Source organism: Xyrauchen texanus, chromosome 30, assembly GCF_025860055.1.
Source record: "Xyrauchen texanus isolate HMW12.3.18 chromosome 30, RBS_HiC_50CHRs, whole genome shotgun sequence".
NCBI classification, from domain to species: domain Eukaryota; kingdom Metazoa; phylum Chordata; class Actinopteri; order Cypriniformes; family Catostomidae; genus Xyrauchen; species Xyrauchen texanus.
The window spans coordinates 30,703,974-30,726,815 of NC_068305.1; the positions used below are offsets into that span (position 1 = coordinate 30,703,974).

At 37.9% G+C, this 22,842-nt stretch overlaps 2 protein-coding genes across 2 annotated transcripts in view; one reads left to right on the forward strand and one right to left on the reverse strand.

Annotated features, from left to right (window-relative positions):
• Nucleotides 1-4,241: 4,241 nt before the first annotated feature.
• lft1 (lefty1) lies at nt 4,242-6,964 on the reverse strand. The gene is made up of 4 exons (XM_052099256.1): nt 6,697-6,964; nt 6,299-6,542; nt 5,963-6,202; nt 4,242-4,770 (listed from the first exon to the last, which is right to left on the reverse strand). The coding sequence occupies exons 1-4, from the start codon at nt 6,962-6,964 to the stop codon at nt 4,446-4,448; spliced, it is 1,077 nt and encodes a 358-aa protein (XP_051955216.1). The 3' UTR covers nt 4,242-4,445.
• Nucleotides 6,965-12,141: 5,177 nt separating this feature from the next.
• Nucleotides 12,142-22,842, forward strand: part of cdc42bpab (CDC42 binding protein kinase alpha (DMPK-like) b) — a 114,523-nt gene continuing 103,822 nt past the window's right edge. Inside the window, exon 1 of the mRNA XM_052098405.1 lies at nt 12,142-12,446. Within this exon, the coding sequence (XP_051954365.1) occupies nt 12,269-12,446 (178 nt within the window). The 5' untranslated portion in view covers nt 12,142-12,268. The remainder of the gene's footprint in view (nt 12,447-22,842) is intronic.

Below are 22,842 nucleotides of genomic sequence, written 5' to 3' on the forward strand. Positions count from 1 at the left end.
TTAGAATTTCATACTGAATTTACCAACTCTTAACTGCTATGACTTTGTAGTGGACTTAATTCACCTACATGTCTGCATTCTTTAAATACTCATTCAACCCGTAGATATTCACAGAAACATTAATAAGGGATAATACTGTATGTTTACATAAAGACAGGCCCTTGATTTTTGAATGAAGATATTTCTTGTAAAATGGCCAAAGGAATTGGGCAGCTATTTTTAACTACAAATTGTGTTTGATCATGAACATTTAAATTGTTTTGATGAACTATATATATGTATGTTGACATAAGGTTAACTTATTAAGGGATGTTTGTTTCTCTGTGGGATTTCCTGTGGGATTAGATAATGACCCATTCCCTCAAAAGGAAGGAGTGATTTTTAAACATGGCATGAAAACTTTAATGATAATATTGTACTGTAAGCAGATATGCTTGTGCAAAAGACACTATTTTGAAGATGAAAGGTTCCTTTACTGAGTAATCCTTAAAAATAGTGTGGCTCTGGTTATGGAGAGATGGCCGGTTGTCCAGTTAACAATATTTGTATTTTGATATTGATTTTTCCAAAAAGATGAATGTTAGAGTATTTCGTAATATAAGGAAATGTGTAATTAAATAATGGAATAAACATCTGAGATAAAGCACTGAATGTTCCTTCTCATTTAAATGTTCTCTGAACTATTTTCTAATCAGATGATATAATGATTGTTACATGATAACTTTATTATCATGCGCTGTTTCCCTTACAAAAATGTGTAAATGGTAACCATTCTCACCAAAATGTCAAAAGGTTGGACTATTATAGTGCATCTTACAGGTATTTTTATCTTAAAAGGGATAGTACACCCAAAGATTTTAATTCTCTCATAATGTTTCTCACACTTATGCCATCACAGATGTGTGTGACTTTCATCTGCTGAACTTAAAAGATATTTAGAAGAATTTCTCGGCTCTATTGGTCCATATGCAAATGAATGGGTGCCACAATTTTGAAGTTAAAAATATCACACGTCAGCATAAAAGTAATCCATGAGACTCCAGTGGTTAAATGAATATCATCAGAAGTGATATGATAGGTGTGGGTGAGAAACGGATCGCTTTCACATTCTTGTGTTTTTGGTGATTCACATTCTTCATGCATATCGCCCCCTACTAGGAAGGGAGAAGAGTTTCAAGCAAAAATGGACTTCAAAATCGATCTGTTTCTTACCCACACTTATATCACTTCTAAAAGAGTAAAACCCTGGGCCCAAGGTCTATAGTTGACCCTTAATTAGATCAAGTACAACAATTGACTTACTGGCTTATATCACCAAAAATAGAATGCATATGTATTTACATGATAAATACATAAATTATTTTCATTAAAACACATTTCAACTTGTCATCTGATTATGATACCCCATCCCCCCGCAGTTATTGTGAAAATGGTTTGGTCGAAACACCTGGCCAATCAGATGTGCGGAACACACACGATGTGCATTGTGTAAAGCCGGGAATTACTAGAGTGAAAATGCCTCACCAAAGGCTAAAATCAGGGGTATTTAAATGAAAAGCGAGCAATCAGAGTGCAAAAGTGAACGAAAGAAGCAGAGGCGATGGCCAAATTTCTTGCTTATCAGGCGAAGCTGAACGTTTCAAAAGTGAGGAGCTAGTGTAGACTAGCAAATAAAACTGCAGCTAGCTAGCTTAACCTTTAGAACATTAGCACGTTCACTTAGCTAGATAAGATATCAATATAATAGATATATAGATATAAATGCCCTTATAAGTAGGGATGGGTACCAAAACATGGTATTAAACGGGCCCCGGTGCTAAATTATTAAAGACATTACGGTTCATTTATAATCACGCTGCTTCAGCCTCTCTACTCTGTTTCGGAGCTTCGCTACACGCGCACACACACACTAGGGGTGACCAGATCCCAACAAATCAAATGTGGGACACGTTACCAATGCTGAGAAATCAATTTTTTATATATATATGACGTCAATCTAAATTAAAAATAAACATCACAATTTTCCCCGGCGCTATGTAGGCAGCAAAGACGGTGACAGGTCCACCTGCACTTGACACAGCACAGCCCCTTGATGACAGCCTTCCCTGCTTTCTTCACAGCCATTTATTGACATTTTAGATTTGTTTCCTGTGAGATATTGAGTTTATATTGACTTTGCTGTGGTAAACATTGCTGTTGCTACTCTAGATACAACATTCTTTTAAAAAATTATATATTTTTTATCAATTATTTAATAATTGATAAAAAATAACTAATAATTGATTTTTTTTTAAAAAAAGTATCAATCAGAGTAGTAGTATTGATAAAATCCTAACGATACCATCCCTACTCATACGGCAATTATATTGCAACCTGCTGGAATTACTAAAGCTTGCAATTAGCTCATTTTTAGACCTGAAGTCAGCAAGAAATTAATCAGTCTCTTCCTATGATATCACCCTCTATCAGAGACGGAGGGAGAGACGAGCATCCCCACCATGTAGAGCAGGTCCACTGAGGGAGAGACTATAGCATCCCTAAACAGTAAGTGAGTGAGTAATGCAAGGATGGGTGGGAGGTGGTGGACTGTGCTAGAGTGGGTGTGGATAAGGGCAGTAAGCTGTTTCTGTTTTTTTAAATGAATAAAACAAAAACCATTGAGTAAGAAAACGCTCTTTATTAGAATATCAGTTTTTCATATTCAGGTTGGCAATGAGCATGTACAAGCGGAGTACAAGTACTCCGCAGTCAAAGTCAGTTACACCCCCCCATTTGAAAATGTTGTCCCCCTGTCCATGAATCCTGATGGCAGCCCTGATCACAGGTGAGTTTCATGATCCGAAACAACCCTTAATTAATATGCCATCAGTCAGACAATGCAGCTCCATTCATTTCTATTCCAACAATGCTCATTTATCCATGTTTTTTTAAATTTTTTATCTGCATTGATGTTGATCTAAATTAATAATCTAGAGATGAGGAACACACAAATTAGAGTTATTTTACAGCATATCATTCTTGACTGGCAGCATTACACGAAAAGCACTACAGAACAAAACAAAGGACAATCCTTCTATTAAGAACGCATTGTAAGTGGAGTTTATATCAGTGCATGAGTCTTTATTAAGTTATACTTTTTACATTATGTTTGTGAGGTAATATTTTGATCGGTTGTTTTAGCCAAATAAAGCAGATTACTACATCTGTGTTAAATATGTTAAGCTATTTTTAATATCATCTCCAGGGTTTTTTTACCTCTATGTTGGTGTGCAGTCAACAAAATGTAGGAAAAATACAGATCTGCTGTGTTCATAAATTTTCTCAGCATTTTACTAAATTGAATAGATTTGTAGATACACTTTTTTTATACATGAAAATGTACGGACGTTATGGAAACTCCTACTTATTATAAGACTATTATTGTTGTCTTTTGATAAAAGTCATTCTCAGCAGCTCACAAACTAGGGAAATTATAGATTTGCTTTGCCCTTATGATGCTTAAAACCTCTACTCAAAACTCTTTTTATGTAGGCCTATGTAGACATACATATTTTAAAGGATTAACATTTTCTTTTGATAATGGATTCAGTGATTAACTAATTTCACACAAGACACTAATTTGTCACCACCTTCTGACATCACCAGAAATGGTCACTGAATCATTAAATGATCAGAACAAATTTTGGTGAACATGGTCAAAACACTGGAGCCACTTGGATACGTTTAAATCCCACAATGCACAAGCACAGAGTAAAAAATACAATTGTGCACATGCACAATTGTCATAATTGTAATTGATTAAATTATATATTCAGGACCAGCTTGTGCTCAGCCTTTTATTGTCATGTGTGAAACAGAAGCATGTGCTCCACAAGATGCCCTTTATTTTTGCAGCTAATTTTGCACACACACACACACACACACACACACACACACACACACACACACACACACACACACACACACACTGTTAAAACAACTGCAACGCCCCTGGTGCAGAGTAAACAAAACATATCTGGCTTGTGTGTTCATGTCTGCTTTCCATGCGACCAACTGCAAACACTGGAATATGCAAACATCTATTTGGCTGACCAAGAGAAAAATCACAAAACTAGAAGAGAGAAGTCTCAATGAAAAATAGTTTAATTTATATTCAGTCATAGTGAAATATACAACATTCTTCAACGTTGTATTTACTGGTCAAAATATAACATCTCAATCTGATCACTGTATGTGGCGTCATATACAAATGCAAAAAATAAATGCATATCAAAATAATATTTACAAATTTATACAAAGTGCTTGAGGTATCTTATAAGGGTTAAGTTGCCAACACCCTTGCTCTAAGGGGCAGTTCACACCGAAAACTTTTTGCCGTAAACTGCTACTAATATGATTTAAAGTACTGTGCGTCATGAAGACCGGCTGATGGCATAGTGGCATATTCATACAACTGAAATATTATCCATTGTGCATCCACATTTTTCAACAATCATATTGGGAAATTCAGCTACTTCAATCTCTGTATAGTCTCCCCTTTTCACCAAATACATCATAGGTAGTGGCGCGCTCTCCACAACGGCGCATTTTCTCTCTCCGTAACCATAGTTACGCTTGGGCTGCCGGCAGCCGCCAGTGCACCTGAACGCCTGATAACCGGATGGTTCGATGATCCAGTACTGGGTCCAAGTAAGGGCTCGGAAATTAATGAAATATTTCTCCCTGCAGCACATTTCATTGTCTTTGTTGGTTTCACAATCTCCACTAGACCTGTAAGGTGAAGAATGGAAAAAATGAACACATTGTCATTCTTAATACTTTTTTATTCTTAAGTAGCCTAGGAACTTTTCCTGTCAATAACGTTAAAGGAATATTATCGAGTTTAATACAAGTTAAACTCAATCGACAGCATTTTGTGGCATAATATTGATTACCACAAAACATAATTTCGACCCGTCCCTCCTTTAAAAAAAAAAAAAAAAAAGGAAAACTCGTTACAGTGATGTGGGTTTAAATGCAGTAATGTGAAGCATATCGTTTTATTAAAGCACTTACATTAATTCTTCTGTTAAAACGTGTATGTTATTTAAGCTGTAAAGTTGTTTAATTTTTTTTTTTTTAAACTTTATGGTTGTTTTAGGTTTTTAACGTCGTCATGGCAAAGAAGTTGAAATATTGTCTCAACTTCACACGGAAAAGTTTAGTCACATTAACACACTTAATGTTTAAGTCTTGTTGCTATACTTTTGAAACCGTTAGTATTTTAATGTTTGCAGATTGGCCCCATTAACTTCCATTGTAAATGCCTCTATAACTAGATTTGTGCTTTTTTAAGAATAGGGAGGACGATTTGCAAATTTTCATTATACCACAATTGCTGACCATTAAGCTTAACTTGTATTGAACCCGGAATATTCCTTTAACTGTTCCACGTTGTGACGTAATAGTAACAAAGTTGAAAAATTGGATATAACTTTACACAAAAAAGGTTAGTGAGCGATTTTATCCCTCCAAAATCATGTTAACGCCTATATTGTTTACATCTTGTGGCTATATATTGCAAATGGTGAGTATTTTAACATTCAAAAATTGTCCCCATTTACTTCTTCACTGTAAATTTCTTTTTTTTTTTTTATAATTTTTTTTTAAGAAAAAGACATTTTAAGACAAATCATTTTTTGGGGGGTAAACATTATGCTACAAATGCTGTCAATTATGCTTAACTTTTATGAAACCCAGACTATTCCTTTAACAAACTACAATATTGTATTATAATGCATAACACTTTTTTTTCATTTGTTCATTCCAAAACTGATGTCATGAAACTTTGATCCACTTTTTCAAGTAGGTCTATATTGATATGTTAAGCATTCTATAGGCCTACTTCTAATTTTTTTCTATACTATTGTGGTGAAAAGTGTCAACTATATATATATTCTTTTGAAAACGATGCCACGCTTACCCAAACTCTTCGAGGTTGAGCGTGTAAAGTACCAGCTCTGGTTTTCCCAGAGTGTTGTCATTTGGATCCTGAGTTGTGAAGTGGACACACTTTGCCATCTCTGCCGCGTAACTGCCGGGTCTCTCGCCCTCGATCCACACCTCAAGGTGCATTGGCATCTCCATGCTACTCTTCGACCAATACTGCACCGCCTGGGTGACATCAAAGCTTTTCCAGCCGGTCTCGTGAATGGGAATCAACCTGAGGAGGTAATGGTTGTGACAATTAGCACGCCAGTCAGCAATTACCATAACTGATGGAAGAATGATGGCTGTCTGTGGCTGTCTCAGTGCTTACCTTGAGTCCACGAGTGAAGTTCGGTTTGACCCGTCTTCCAGGGTTTCCACCCAGTAGATGCTCACCCGGGCGTTGTTGATGGCTCGGTAGGCCTTTCTTTCCGGCATGGAGCGTTTATGTGGAGCTTTCTTGAATAATTTCAGCTCTGCCATGGTCACTTCGCTGTTCTCCGGGATCCTTGATTTCATTTCAAAGACGACACGTTGACGTGTCCTGTCAGAGTATACAAACTCTCCAGAGATGTCTGGAAAATACAAAAGCTATTCATTTAACGACTTATTTTGAATTTACTTGGCAAGTGGCTATATATATATATATATATATATATATATATATATATATATATATATATATACATACACACATTTTTGTTTTTGCCTTTTGCAATGTAATCTTACCTGCATTACCAGGGATTCCTCTCAGGATGCCAGCTAAACTGGGAAGAGAGCGGCGCTTCCTTGCGTGGTGCAGTTTCAGCATGGATGTATATTTGTTCTTAATGTGCGCTGGAATTAAAAGGTTCTCCAGGTCCCTCTTGTGAATTTTCGGTACTTCGCTAAGTCCCAGTTTCTTCAGCATGGCATCTTTCATGTCTTCATGGGTAAAACCCTTCACCATAGAGAAAAGCGCTGCGCAAAGAAGACAAGCGGCACGGATAGAAAACATCATTGCGTTATTCTTCTAGATGCAAATACACCGAAGCGGTCCTGTTCTCGGGATGAAATGGCCCTGCTTTGACAGCGGCCCGTCCTTATATGCACCCACCAGACCCCCAGTTGTTCGCACTTTGACAAAGGCGTGGTGACTGACATCAGAGGGAAAATGATACATGAAAGTAACGTTTCATCGAAAATATTAACTTCAAACTAGACTTCTAATTTATATAAAATCATTCATTCATAAAAATCAAGAATTTGCTATTTCTACTAAACATGTATGTATAGGCCTATTACGTGTATATTGTATTTATATTATAATATAAAGGCCTAATAGACATCAGATATATTACAATTATCTATTAACAATGACAATTGATCAAGTTCAAAATAGAAATTAGTTATTGTTGTTTTTTCAGATAGATAGTGTCAATCTATTTTACACATGTTGATTAATAAATAAATTAGATATGAGTATACATATTATTAAGTACAACAGTATAAATTAGATATCAAGCAGTTAAACTCAATTTAGTTTGATGCAGTTTATTTGCTTTATTTAAAGAGGGTGATCATAAATAACATTTACCCATTTTTTAAATAAAAATAACTTTTTTTACTTTAAATAATCTGATTAAACTGTGCAATCACAAGGTCTATTCTCCATTAAATGAGCAATATCTAATATGAGCCTGCTCTACTTGCATTTAATAGCATCTTTAACATTATCACACGGTGTTCTTGTCTGGATTTACTGATGACCTTCTAGACATAGTGAACCCAGAACTCACCCTTCTTTGCATGTGCATGTTGATGTAGCACCCTTGTTCCTCATGTGTACATTCCCCTGGACATTGTAAAACATTCCTAGTCTGGCAAGAGTCTGGTCTTTTCAGTCTCTCCATCTAAAAGCTATTCTGTTGATCAACCTCACTGTGGGCCTATCATCATTTGGGTGGGCTGAGGGATTAGATGCTTATTCGAAGACCACCATCCTTCTGCATTATGCACAGATTAAAATTATTAGGCAAACAGACTGTATAATCCAGGGTTACGGTATGGATGTGGATTGGGAGGCTCTTCACAGGTTGGTGATTATCTGATTCCATTGCCAGATTTGCCATGCCTTGTTTGGTCACACTAACATTAGAAGAGGGGCTAGTGGCACTGAGGGCCCAGTGTCTGAGTATGTGTATTGGCCCCTCTATTTGCTCTAAGATGTCAGACAGACTAAAGAAGCTCACAGGAAGAACAGATGACAAATGACTGGCTGGAGATGGAGGCAAATTAATGCAATACAAATGCAGAACCAGACAAAAGAGCTCACTGTTTGAGCTCAGAGGAGTATTAACATAATTTGCTACAAGAGATGATTAATTAGTCATCTGTTTATGCTTGGCCCATTCACAAATATAACTGAATACAAACTGTGTGGTGAACCACAAGGCAAGAATGTTCCTTTTAGAAACTGGTTTTAAATATTTGACCATCTTGTAATATTTCTGAACTACAAAAAGCGCAATAAATAATTAAAATCCACGTTGACTAATAAACAAAATTTAAATAATCTAAATACCTGCTGCTGTAATAACAATTTGGCATGAATTAAGTTTCAAGTTTATTTGTTGTTTACGCATCTTTGCAGAGGTAGCTTTTCATATGCACTCAAAATAATAATAATTTCAAGATTTAAACATTTCAATTGCATAACAAAATTCCATCATTTGAAATTGTAATCTTAATCCTAATATTTTTTTTTTCTTTTTACATTTTACTTAATTGTCATGTTAGTTACTTTATTGTCAACAGTCTAGGGGTCTATTTGACTTCCCAGCGGCTGTTTTGTACAATACACATGATCCGTGCATCGGTAATTTGAAGTCCTGAATCTTAGGGTAACTTGTGTCAGTCTTCTCTCCTTCCCTTGTCGATTATTTTGAGGCCCTTAAGTCAATATAAGTACCTTCTAATTCTCACGGGTAGTATATTCCTTAATCAAAGGTTGGAGCTATACGCCAATCAACAAAACATACGCTAATTAACACCTCTTCACTATACACGAAAGTCCAATTCAAACGGACTCCGCCTCAGTTTGATAAAACAACAAACAATTCTATCTACGTCATCAAGGTAACGACTGTAAATATCGCTGCGTTGAAAATTCTTTGTCAGTGATTAGGGTCGTGATCGTGAAAATGCATACGCAAATCATTCAAATATATATAAAACTTAAAATTAAACGGATGTTTATTGTCTACCGAATTCAAACGGCCAATAGGCTACAAAATTAATAATTGAATGTTAACTTCCTGCTCAACATTCTTTACATCCTGTCAGAGTTTGGTCCTACATCAAATGTTTAGACATGAAAGACATGATTAGCACCTTATTAGGCCTGGTGTGGCAGTTGTCAGATTCATATGAGAATGTTTATGAAATAAACCTCAAGAAGAGGTCGTGTTCTCAATGGCAAACGCTTACACGTGAACAGCTGTGCTATGACAGAGACAACTGACATTATTGTTTGAAACATTAAACACCTTGCAAGTGAATAGGCTACATTTCCTGGCAGGCTGCCAAGTATAATAGCTAGCCTATATTTTTGCATGGGCTTATTCCCACATCACAGCCAATTTATTAGGTGTTTAAAAGATGGATGAGTTGCCATTGAAATATTTTAAAATATCCATTTAATGTAATATTTTGCAATCACATATCTGGAATAAATTCACAGACTAAAATATGAGAGCTCGGTCTTTATATTTGTGAAATAGAAGTCCTGTAATTGCAATGAAGACCATTCTACACAAGAGGGCGAAAATGCTCATGTTTTTAAACCATACAAAAATAGCCTGATATGAAGATTGTGTCCACAACTCAAGAATAAGAAAGGCTGTTTAGCCTACTAAACCTATCCTAATGAATGGAGAATAACATGTATAAGAAATCTTATCCAAACATAAAATAACAAAACGATAAATATAATTTTCAAACAAATCGAACAGACCTAGTGGGGAATGAGGGAAAGCATCCAGATTTTATTTTATTGTTGCCGTTTTCATGGTGTTAAGTGTAAAGAAAGACGTGTCAGGCCTACTTTGTCCAGTTTCATATAGGCCACTGTTCTTAGTTTTTCTATGAAATTATCGGACACATATGTCAGATTTATTAAAGGCTTAATACTCTATATAATATTATGTTAAATTCAATCCACAGCATTTGTGGCATATTTGATTACCACCAAAATAAATGTTTTGACTCATCCCTCCTTTTCTTAAAAAAACAAAGAAAGAAAATGGGGCTTGGGTAGCTCAGCAAGTAAAGACGCTGACTACCACACTTGGAGTAACAAGTTCTAATCCAGGACATGCTTAGTGACTCCAGCCAGGCTTCCAAGCAACCAATTGGCCCAGTTACTAGGGTGGGTAGTGTCACATTGGGTTAACCTCCTCATGGTTGCATAATGTGGTGAGTTGTGCGTGGATGCCGTGGAGAATAGCGTGAGCCTCCACACGCGCTAGGTCTCCACGGTAACACACTCAACAAGCCACGTGATAAAATGCGCAGATTGATGGTCTCAGACGCGGAGGGGACTGAGATTCGTCCTCCGCCACACAGATTGAGGCATGTCAATACGCCACCATGAGAACTTAGTGTACATTGGGAATTGGGCATGCCAAATTGGGGAGCAAAAGCTGAGGTAACAGTGAGGCATGGCAATAGAAGTGAATGGTGCCACATTTTGGAGGGTATAAGGCAGAAGCTTATAATTTTATAAAAGCATTTCCCCATGAATTATTTGAGCTATAATGTTGTTTAAATCGTAGTTTTATGTTGTTTTTTGGTCTACGGCCTCATGGCAACAAAGTTGTAAAATTGGATATAAATTTACACAGAAAAGGTTAGTAAGCATTTGTATCACACTAAAATCATGTTAACATGCATATTGTTTACGTCTTGTGGAACAGTTAGTATTTTAACGTTTACGGACTGGCCCCATTCACTTCCATTGTAAGAGCCTCACTGTGACCCATATTTTTTTTAAGAAAAGGAGGGACAAGTCCAATTACATTTTTGCAGTAATCAACATTATGCCACACATGCTGTCGACTGAGCTTAACCTGTATTGGACCTGGAATATTTCTTTAATATCTATGCAGAAATATAAGAGAACCGTGTAAAACAAACAAGTTTCTTTAGGTTAAATAGACAAAATTATTATTATTATTTCAAAGTTCTTTGAAATAATCTTCTTAGCCTACCATCCTCATCAATACTTAAGAGAACATGTTCCTCGGTGAATGAATGAGCTAGCCAAAATAACAAGTGGCAGTTCCCATTCACAATATTGCACACATTGTACTGTGGGTCTTTTACATTAGCCTACTATCTTTATTTCTATTTAGTCAATGCCTTGGGAGTTAACCGTACATACAAGAATGTAACTGTACTTGCATAGCCTATGGCAATTAAGTACTCTAGTCTACTGCCTCCGGTCCAGTGGATCCCTCCATTCCCCGCAGTAGATGCAGTGACGGTCGCCATGATGATGTCGGGTTTTGCCTGCAGCAGCAGCAGCGAGCTGTGAGACATACACACGGTGATTGGGAGCAGTAGGGAAAGGCAGACTCCTCCACCGACATGACTGAGGACGCACATTTTCTCCTCCTCGCCACAAACCTTCTCTCGACAAGTGCATATCACTTTATTTTCTAAACCAACGTGAGCACCCTCAGCCACCGTTTTGAGGACAGCGCGGTTCATATATGAAAAGAGGAAAAAATGTAAAGGTAAAAAACAGCTTGCTAAGGCTTTCGCAGTCCTGCCAGAGGAGGGGCATATGGAGCTTTGTAGCAATGCAGATCCCGTAATGCTGATGCGCTTTTGTTACTGCATAATGGATACACACAGATATCACTATATTTCAGTGGATTGCTTTATACTTCTTTGGTGACTTATTTTGTGGAAAAGTGTCCCTTAAAGGAGAAGCTGAAATCTGAAGAAGACAAAGGAATACACAAGGTTATATAGTACGCCAAATCCACCGACCAGGGCAGGGTCGATGGCTGAAACTTCGCTTTAATGCACATAAGGACTGCAAATTCGTGATGTTGTGGAGTGATATGATGGACGCACTGGCGCGAGGAGGACCATGATTGATCTGCTGAAGCTTGACAATAATTTTAGCTGGCCTTGAGCCTTCAATTCGTCCTTTTCTAATAGGAGACACCACTGAAGCCGGTCCCAGTTTTACATTTGCTACCGTGTAAGCAAATATTGACCATACTGTGAGACATCAACACCATTTGAAACCATGTCTGGAGAGGTGCGTTTGAAGAAACTGGAGAAACTGATTTTAGATGGCCCGTCTCAGTCCAGCGGCCAGTGCTTCAGTGTGGAGACCCTGTTGGATATTCTTGTCTGCCTTTATGATGAGTGCAATAATTCCCCTCTTAGAAGAGAGAAGAATATTTTGGAGTTCATCGACTGGGGTAAGAGTTATTTCTTGCTTTGCACGCCACATGTTGTTTGTAAACTACACCTGTATTTTGACTCCTGGTTGTCACAGTGAAGCTTTAAACAATTAGCATGTGAGAGGCAAGAAAAATATTGTTTCATTAACTCACATTGGCAGTTGCTTAAAAAGACAAAGTTCCTGGTCTGTAAACATTTCAGTTATTTTCGAGGGGGAGTGGGGGACAGAAGTGAAGATGACATCATCGCAGGACTGGTTTGTGCATGAATGTGGAATGTGAGGCTCACCTTAATGAGTCTTACTGCTGAGACTAGGTGGATCAACTCAAGTGTGGCCTGCTCAGTGTGCTTTCATTTTGACAACGGCCCCAGGTGAACAAACTAATCATGGGCATTTGGATGTTGCACCTGGTGGAATCTTAGGCCTCTCTTGGGGTTTTGCATGAACATGCATCTCTAAATACACATCTTTGCAAAACTATATAGATACCCATCACAGCTTAATTGGTAAAACTTAAAAATAAGCTTTTATTTGTTAATAGTAAACACGAACTAACAATGAACAACAAAAGATGCATTAATATGTACACATACACCATATACCACATTACACATTTTACTTTCAGCCAGTGGCATAGATTGGGGGGTGTGAAGCATTTACATGTTTCCATTGATCATGGTATAAATATTGTACTTGTTTGTTTTATTATGGGGGGGAATCTATACCCTTGCTTTCAGTCCCAGAAAAAAGTAGCATATGGCAGCATAGAAGAGGTATATTTAAGTAATGATATTGTGTGAATTGCATTTTAATGTATTTTTGAACGACTATAATAGATTCAACAAATAAATTTGGATCACATCACTGACCCAAATGCTAAAAAAATATTTAGAAATATTTAAATGTGTATATTCTTAGTTAAATGTTGCACTTGATGGTTTAACACTATGTTAATTGACGCTACATTAATTATCAGGCCAGAGTTAGGGCAAATAGGCAAACATTTTAGGTGCAGAGTTCACCTTGCATCTGTAAATTATCTTATTTATGCTAGATTGAAAGTGAATACAATGAACAATCGCTAGTCTTTCTTCTCTGAAAAAATGCTTGTCTTAATTTACTGTCATATTGTGTAACTCTCTGAACAATGAAGACAATGCAGAATACAACATGGGCTTATTTTTGCTAACTAGATTCTGTGAACATCTAATGAATGTGCAAAGATACTAATTTAGACTTTGCTGTCTCATTTACAATTTTCTTGACTTATTCTAGTCCTCTGAGTTCAAGGGAAATGCAAATCCAACATGCCTTCAAGCAACATTGCTTAGGCCTGTGTGCAGGTAGCAATGCCGGTAAGAGCCAAATATAGCAATGGGCCTAGTTACAGGCAGGTGCAAATTACTGTGATGCAAGCATGCTGATGTTAGAGCAGTTTAAGGCTCTGTTGTCACACACAGATCAGGATGTTTCTGAGATAGAGCTATCGTGCGTCAATGTGCCTGTGTTTATGCAAAAGAGTGTGTGAGTGCCCTTTTCCTGTGGAAAGTCTCAGGAGGGCAGCGTCAGGAAACTCTGCTGAGCTGCTGGACATGATGTCACAGAGGGAAACGGCTGTGCATTGTGTTTGTTCCCTATGTGGGGACTTTACTATTTAAAGGCCTACTGTATAGGTCATTCACTCATGAGCCCATATACACACACTCACTCATTCATTCACATTTCAACACCACTGTGACAGGCATGAAGACCTAAGTCATGAAGAAGTTTATTGTCACCAAGGGCAAATTTTGCTTCACAAGGGACTGCATGGCTTGCTTCTTTATAACCCACTAACATATTTTTACAGCATTCATATTTAAAAATGTGCCCGTATAGGCTCAAAACCTGGCCTGACTTTGAAAAAAAGAAATGGAGGGGTAAATTTGACTGTTTGAACAATCCAAGTTCAGTTCATAAACACAAGTTTTTTGGACTCATCGGTCGCTGATGGTTTTATAAGGACAGTGATGTGGATTCCACATTTAGCGTTGACGAATAGTAATTGGAGCCTTGAGGCCATCACAATGTACCACAACATAATGAGAATCACATGTATGTTGGAACATGAACGTGAAGCTGCAATTATATGCGAAACCCCCTGGAATGTGACTGTCCTCCAGTGAAATATATGCACAACCTTGAGTGACACATGAATGATTCATTAAAATTTCCTTTGCCAACCAAGTCTAGACCAGTAACCCAGAGCAATGTTGTATTGTTCTGATAATTTTTTTCCATTGTGAAAGTGAATTTATTAAGGCTCCCGGGGCTTTTCACTGAAATAGATCTATGGCCAGTTGGCAAAGATGCGTATACATACACTACTGTTTTATTATTTTTCCCTTGACTGAGTCCATAGAAGATTGGGGAATGATTTGACAGGGTTTCCCACATGATACATTCATTAAGCCGTGCAGTATGTTTAACAGGTTTTCCCTTACCATGTTCCAAAGCCTACAAGAATTTGGACTGTTTTGTTTTGTGCTAACACAAATGCACAAAAACTGTTAAAGTGTAATCTTTTGACCACTGCAAGTGATTTGCATGCCTTTTTGTTTACAAAAAATGCACTATGGTATTACCATGTTTTTGGATATGTACTGTAAAATGATGGTATCCAGGGCTCTACAGTGCGAGTATTTCACTCGCATTTGCCCCTAAAAATAGATATGTGGGAACTGGAAAAACTATTTACAAGCACAGTGTGCGAATAAAGATTACAAACGTAACCCCCCCCTTTTTAAGATATTTGTTTAAAAATTACAAAACCCACATTCCACAAGCCGAGTTTTCTGTGATGACGCGATCCAGTCAGAGAGAGAAAGGTGAACAATGGAAAAAAGTAGCTGTACAGGCGACATCGCATTTTATTTTAAGCGAAAAAGAGATGAGGAGAAAGAGGAATTTGGCGAGGGGGATTCGCAAGGTTCAACTAATGAAGTCTCTTCACAAGGTTTACTGGAGACGGCTAACGTTAGGGATGCTGAGAGCAAAGCTACCGTGACCATAGCTGTCACTTCAACGTCCACTGTAGGGTGAAGGGAGAACACATAGATTCAATGCAAATTGTCTCAAAATGTTCCCATGGCTAGAGTTCGAAAACAACGTCATGTTCTGCAAATATTGTAGAGGGCAGAAACAGGTGGGCAACTCGTCCTTAGTGTCAGGAAACCCACATCTGAAATAGTGATGCTCATTTGCGAACGAGGCCGCTCGTATATCAGAATCTATTTATACAAATATATAAAAAAAATTAAGATATGAATAATCTAAAGATTTAAAAATAACGAAAAAAACAAATAAAATAATATAGGCCTAAATGCTCAAGCGCACACATTAGTTCTGACTGTCTGCTCAGACTAAAATCCTCACATGTTTTTCCTGTCAATCAGCCACGCAGTGTCAACCAATGAACCAAAGATGCGTGAGGGAAGGCGGAGCCAACTTATGTTGTTCAGGTTGTATTTTAATTGTTACATTTATAGGCTATGCACTTTGTTTATATACATTGAAAAGTTATACTTTAAATGCACACGTGAAATAACATCCTTCTTTTTTACATTTATTTCAATTTGTGGGATGCTACAGTTTTGCAAATTATTTATTTTTCTTTGATATGGTGCATTATTCTATTATCAGTAGGCTACTGCCCTACCTACATGCATACTACACAGTTTACGTAGGGCATCAACTCCCTAGGGGGGCACCATCTTCCCCTAGGATGGCAACAGAAAGTCCACCGGCTGCCCTTACTCGTTCGCTATACGTTATTCAAGGACCCGAAAGCAGTTGCGTAACACAGACAATCGCTTCACGCTCATATCATGCGTAGGGCATCAATTTGGCCAGCGGTGGCCCTGTCTATTATGCTGTTCAGACTGTATTCGTTTTGAATGGTTAGATTTATATGCACTTTATGCATTTATATACAATAAGTTATACTTTAAATGCAAATGATTAATAGTATTATTTTTCTTAACAAATCAATGCATTTTTAAATAAATTGTGGTTAAGGTAGAGTATAATTATATTTCATAATTTAATTCGAATTGTTTTAACACCAATTATGAAAAGAGCCGGAATGCCCATCGCTAATCTGAAAAGAGATAGTGTAGCGAAACATCTCACGGTGGCATATCCAGCCTTGAGGAGGCAAGTGCTGCAGTCTGAGGAGGAGAAGAGGAAGCAGCTGAAAATAAAGATAAACATCGCATACTTCATTGTGAAAGAAGAACCTTTCGTCAAATTTGTGCCGCTTATCAGACTCCACCACAAAAACTGAGTTTACATGAATCCCACATACGACAATGTGTGGAGATGATCGGTCAAATTGCTGACATAATGAGAGATCGCTGGCTGACCTCTAAGTATGCCAGACGGTCAACATACAAAAGCAGCTGGACAACTGATAGCCTTTGATTTTAATAGGCATGGGTTCAATGTGTGATTTGGGTGGTATGTTATTTGGGAGATGTGTGTCCCTTAGTACACACACACACACACACTCATACACGCAGTATAAATATGTATGTAATAAATTGTTTGTTAATAAACTCTGTATTTAATTTTTACTGTGCTCCTAAATTTCTTTGTGTGCTCCTAAATTTTTTTCATTTAGGAGCGCATGTACTCCTTGGGAAAAAAGTTAGTGTAGAGCCCTGGTATCCTTTGAAGTGGTTTAGAGTACCATATAAATACCATAGTATATGAATATGGTGATCATTACCAAAGTATATCATCAAGGTACCATGGTATTAGCATATGATGCCATTACTGTACCATGGTACAACCACAATATATTTTTGTTAAAGTTATTACTTCAAAAGTCATGAAGTGCTAATAATTGTTTTGGGGGGATTGGTACTTAAAAATGAAGTGTGCAATATCTGCGTCAATAAATAAAATTGCTAAAATAATGACCATTTTTAATCCACCTTCCGTTGATCAGTGAATCAGATAGTCCTGCCTCAAACTCATGCCATTGGTTGATGCAAACGTGTGTATTCCGCCAAGTCTTGTGCATGCATAGTATACAGTATGTATCCGTTTTATTATATTTTTGGATCAAACATTTATTTTCAAAACACATAAATGAAAAGTTTTCTTAACTCTTAGTTTTGTGCAGTGCACTAGCATAGCCATGGGTGGGCCTGGTTAGGCCAGTGCCAACCATTGGCATTGACCCAGTCATTGTCTTTTGCTCCTATTCCACCAGCAGCCATTTTCAAATATCATATGTGTGAATTTGATGCTTTGAATTTCTATATCATAACTTGGGGAAACAGGTAGGTGTAGACAGCTCAGAATAATTTTTCTCTACCTAGGAACCTGATTCCTAAATGCTTTTTTCTCTCTCACCTCACTAATGCAGCAGCTTCATCACTTGCTGTGACGTGATCAAGGATTTTTTTTTTATTGACAGTAAACCATAGCAGAGAAACAGGGCCAATACCATTTCCGTCATTTTTATCTGTCATTTTCATCTGTCATTTTCATCTTTTTGTTGTAAAACTACCAAAATGTTTCCATTATATGGTTAAGAATTTCCATAGTTTTTTGGGTAAATCCCAGAATCACCATATAATGAACCTAGGACTTGGTATCGTTCCAAAAATTCGATACCGATATCTTGCCTATATCTTTCCTAAACGATACCCAATTTTATGAAATCTGTTTTAACAAGATTACAAACATTACCTCAAAAAAACTTTGGGTTTATTTTTTTCAGTGTGTTGACTTTTTTACAGACTCAAAGACACATCTCCTGAGGCTTCTGGCCTCCTCATGCCAGGGTCAGCAGGGGCAGAGGCTATAACATTAATGTGAAGAGAAAAAAAACCCTCCAAGAAAGCTAAACTTTTAATTCAGCCAACCTTAAGGATAAGTATGGTTTAACAAGATAACTAGTTTAATGTGAGTTAAACTTGATCAGTTACTGTCAACCTTAAACATTTTTAGCATCGATTTAGCTAGCTATCTATAGCCTTACATCCAAACAATATCTAACATTATGTAGGTCCCAGTTTATAGACTATGTCACCATGCACAGAAACGTTAATTTAACAAGTACACAAAGCATGTACCACTACAAGTTAGCCGATTTTGTTTGTTGGTTTGTTTGCTAAACGTTAACCTTTCCTGTCGGTGTCCCAGTCATATCGCCGCTGCATTCATCAGTAGTTTTGAATGAAGCTCTGTGGCAGGACGCTGAGAGGATGACTTGCAGTCGAAGACGGAGCAACTTTGTGTTCTTAAGTTTATTTCGTGCACTGTCAAGTGCTTCATCAGATTTGTCGTTTTGCCGATCTTGATAGCAATTATCTTGTCGCAAAAATTGCAAAAAATTTAGGCACGCTTTTGATCTTTTCCACATCTTTTACAGCTATGGGGTTGGGACGCATACACACTACAGCCTCACGTGTGAGCCGCTTCTCTAGGTGTAAGCGGCGTAAACTAGTGTTTTTCCTTGATGCCTAAACACAGCCAAATCACCGCCAATTTTAGATTTGGGCACATCTAGCATGCTATATGCTTATCACACATGTTGACAAGATTAACCACTTAGGTATTGAAATATGGTGAACGACAAGACATTTTTTGATATTTTTGAGGCAATTCTGTCGGTGCCTAAAATGTATCAAACTCGATACCCAGCCCTTGTACCCCCACACCTAAACCTAACCATCAGTGGAGTAAAACATTTATTTTAGGGGGAACATGCAACCTCCGAATCACACCTGTCACTAATTATGCAAACGTGATAATGTGAAGTCTCCCACTTTGCTGATGCAACTTGCTTTCGGTCGTGCCACAAGTGGAGGTAAACATGCTTTAGCCGATGCAAAAATGTCTGATGGTATATGCTGCTTCTCAATGAGTCTGCATAATGTGGCCGATCCTAGGCTGCTGGAACTCTCGTAAACAACATGCCAACTTCCTGTGTGATCTTGTTGGATTGACAAGGGATTAGGCGGTGCTTCGATGTTGTTCGAATGCATTCGAATGGCTGAGCATGTCAACTACAAGCTCAATGCGATTGCGATCACTTTCGACCACTTCGACTGTGGTTCAAGTGGACAAATTTCAAAATGTTTTGGACCCCGTTTACACCTGTCTTTAGCGTTGTCCAGTTTCCTACAGATTGCTCAAAACACATCTTAATACCATGTGTAAACGGGGCCACAGATCCACAGTGTTTACACTTTTTGGGGAATCAACCCACCAATGGCTTCCTTAGAGTTGACTTTGCATATTAGGCTGGGATAGAAGAAATTATTTTGACATCGAACAAACATTTTACACCACCTTTAAATATAAAATAAGGTTATAATGAATAAATGTGACAATATTTCACACTGTCATATACCTAGATGTCCTGCTAACCTGCAAGGCATTACAACTATTTGGCTGCACCACACTGAGGTGCAAGAGCAAGGACAAACTCCAAAAATAACACCTCGGCAATGCAGAGATCTGGATGCATTGTTCCTCTGTGTCACATGATGTTTCTCTTGCGGAGGGCTTGGCTCAGATCGCTCGGCTGTAATAGTATGGTATAAAGCCAAAGAATTCACCTCTACTCCCTCATCTGTTTTTTTCTCCCAACCCTGTCCCATTTCTCTGCTCCCTCCACCACACCCTCCAGCACAGTCACACTCACTGTCATACAGGAACATCTTATTTAGTACCAACATTATACTCATAGACTCCCGCCCATGCCTGAAGCTGTAGTATCCACACAGATCTGGAAGAGTGAATGCTATTGTAGTTGTATATTTACTGTAATGCTTTATAGACACATTTTTAGGATGTGTTTCGGTAACCAGTATTTTATCCAAGATTTGATACATCAGTATCCAGATGGTCAAACGTTGTAGATAAATAATTGCTGTGCCCTGCTCAGGTTAAGGAAGACTGATCTGTATTGAAATGCTGACTAAGAGCTGTAGCTCTTTGCTGTTCTGATGTGCAGTGTGAAAAGGTTTGCATGGCAGCTGTTTGATGCCCACGTTCTCTACTTTTTGTCTCTGATTGTGTCTGAAATCTGAAAAATAAAATGACCAAAATTATTGTTAATATAGAGGCTTCACGCCATACACCGCGGCACCCACACTCAACTCGCTACACAACCACCGAGAAAGAACCACATTATAGCACCCACAAAGAGGTTACCATATGTGCCTATACCCTCCCTACCAGGCCCCGCCCCAAAAACATTTCTAAGTTTTTTATTTCCTTCGAAGACTTTACATCCGCTGTGAGAGCTTTGGAATGCTGTAAAGAGTGGGGCTTTAAAAATAATGGTTTGTTAGAAATTCTGTTTGGAATGACCTTAAAGCATGGTGATAATGATTGTTATCCCTAAGAAGTGACCTCCGAAGGCGTCATTTAGGCAGTGTGGAACACAGAGTTTACCTACAATTTTTGTGTGAAAGAATATGTTTCTTGTGTGGACTTCCTTTTGAATTCTGTTGCTAGGATTTGGTAGAATGTTATAATTTCAGAAGGTTGTACTACCATTAAACTAATTTGATTACTCACCTTAAAGCTCAACATAGTAAGGAAAATGAGTTTGTGAAAGCTAAAGTAGAGACAGCTTGAACTAAAAAGTGACAACATTACAAAAATAAAATATTTTACCAATGTAATGTGAGCCTGTGTGGAGGGTATTCAGAATTCAGTTAAAGGGATAGTTCACCCAAAAATGAAAATCCTCTCATGATTGCTCACCCTCCTGGCATCCCAGATGTGTATGACTGACTTTCTTCTACAGAACACAAATTAAGATCTGTAGGTCCATACAATGCAAGTGAATGGGTGCCAAAATTCTGAAGCTCTAAAATATACATAAAGGGAGCATAAAAGTAATCAAAATGATTCCAGTGGTTAAATTAATGTGGTCAGACACGATATGATGGGTGTAGGTGATAAACATATCAGTATTTAAAGAGGCCCTATTATGCTTTTTGGGATTATACCTTTCGTTTAGTATATAATATTGGTGTTTGTGCATGTAAAAGTCTGCAAAGTTACAAAGCACAAAGTCCACGCAAAATTTAGTTATTCTCTCCCACAGACAACACTGCTCAAGAACTACAAGAAACAGCTTGATTGTAGTTCAGCCATTTCTTCCGTAAAGTATCTATGTTGCTATATAACACATTTGCATAATGCCCGCCTATGGGCTACTTTGGCCCACCCTCAATCAAACGTAGTTATAGCAGAGACCAGGATGAGTTGGGTTAGTGTTGTTACCATGTCGAGAAGATGCTGTTTTCTTTACTGTGAAAGCAAAACCTCTTTGTTTGGACTTCCAAAGGCAGACAAATAGAAGAATCAGGGGTCAAAATGTATTTGTACAAATATTCCTCAGCAGTAAAACCCCAAACAATGCTGGATTTTCAAGACAGTTACTCCTGAAAGATGGTGCAGTTCCCACTTTGTTGGGACAATCTGGTGCTTCAGAATTACAACTTGTATGTATGCATGATTATTTATGGAATTATATGCTACTGAGAGTTCAAAAGCGGAGTTTTGTGTTGTAGCTACGGTGTACACCCAGTGCACTGCTTTAGGGCCCTGCTAACCTGCTGCTAGATAATGTTATTGTGTTGAAATAGTTTTGCTAATCAGCTGCAGGCCCTCTTTTACCTACAGTTGTGTATAAATAATTTTTTTTATCTTTGATTCTCCTCCCTGCCCAGTTGGGAGCCATATGCAAAAATAATGTAAATCTTCAAAAACAGAATGAGAAAGTGAAAGAAAAAGGACTTTATCACCCACACCTATCATATTGCTTCAGAAGATATGGATTTAACCACCAGAGTCATCTGGAGTACTTTTATGTTGCCCTATGTAAGTTAAGAATGTTAATCTGAGTTAATAATGTGGTTTACTTACTCAGCAAGTAAAGACGCTGACTACCACACCTGGAGTTCACAAGTTCGAATTCAGGGCATGCTGAGTGACTTGCATGGTGAGTTGTGGATGGATGCCGCGGTGGATGGCATGAAGCCTCCACATGTGCCATGTATCCGCGGTAACTCGCTCAACCAGCCACGTGATAAGATGAGCGGGTTGAAGTCTCAGACACGGTGGCAACTGAGATTCGTCCTCCGCCACCCGGATTGAGGCGAGTCACTACGCCACCACAAGGACTAAAGAGTGCATTGGGAATTGGGCATTCCAAATTGAGGAGAAAAAGGGAGAAAAAAATATGTGTTTCAGTACTCTCTTCATAAATGAGACCAAAATTAACTGGAGACAAAAAACACGTGGAGACAGACAGTAAAATTAGTATCAAAATGAATTGCCAAGTTTTGTAATTATTTTCCAGGGAATTGAGTTGCACAAAAAGAAGAACCACCAAA

Excerpts from the sequence above, each read along its gene's own strand:
- lft1 (XM_052099256.1), bottom strand. The coding sequence starts at position 6,964 with ATGTTTTCTATCCGTGCCGCTTGTCTTCTTTGCGCAGCGCTTTTCTCT. Across the intron at positions 6,543-6,696 it reads AGGAATCCCTGGTAATGCAG|ACATCTCTGGAGAGTTTGTA; the intron begins GTAAGATTACAT and ends TGTATTTTCCAG. Across the intron at positions 4,771-5,962 it reads CTCAACCTCGAAGAGTTTGG|GTCTAGTGGAGATTGTGAAA; the intron begins GTAAGCGTGGCA and ends TTCACCTTACAG.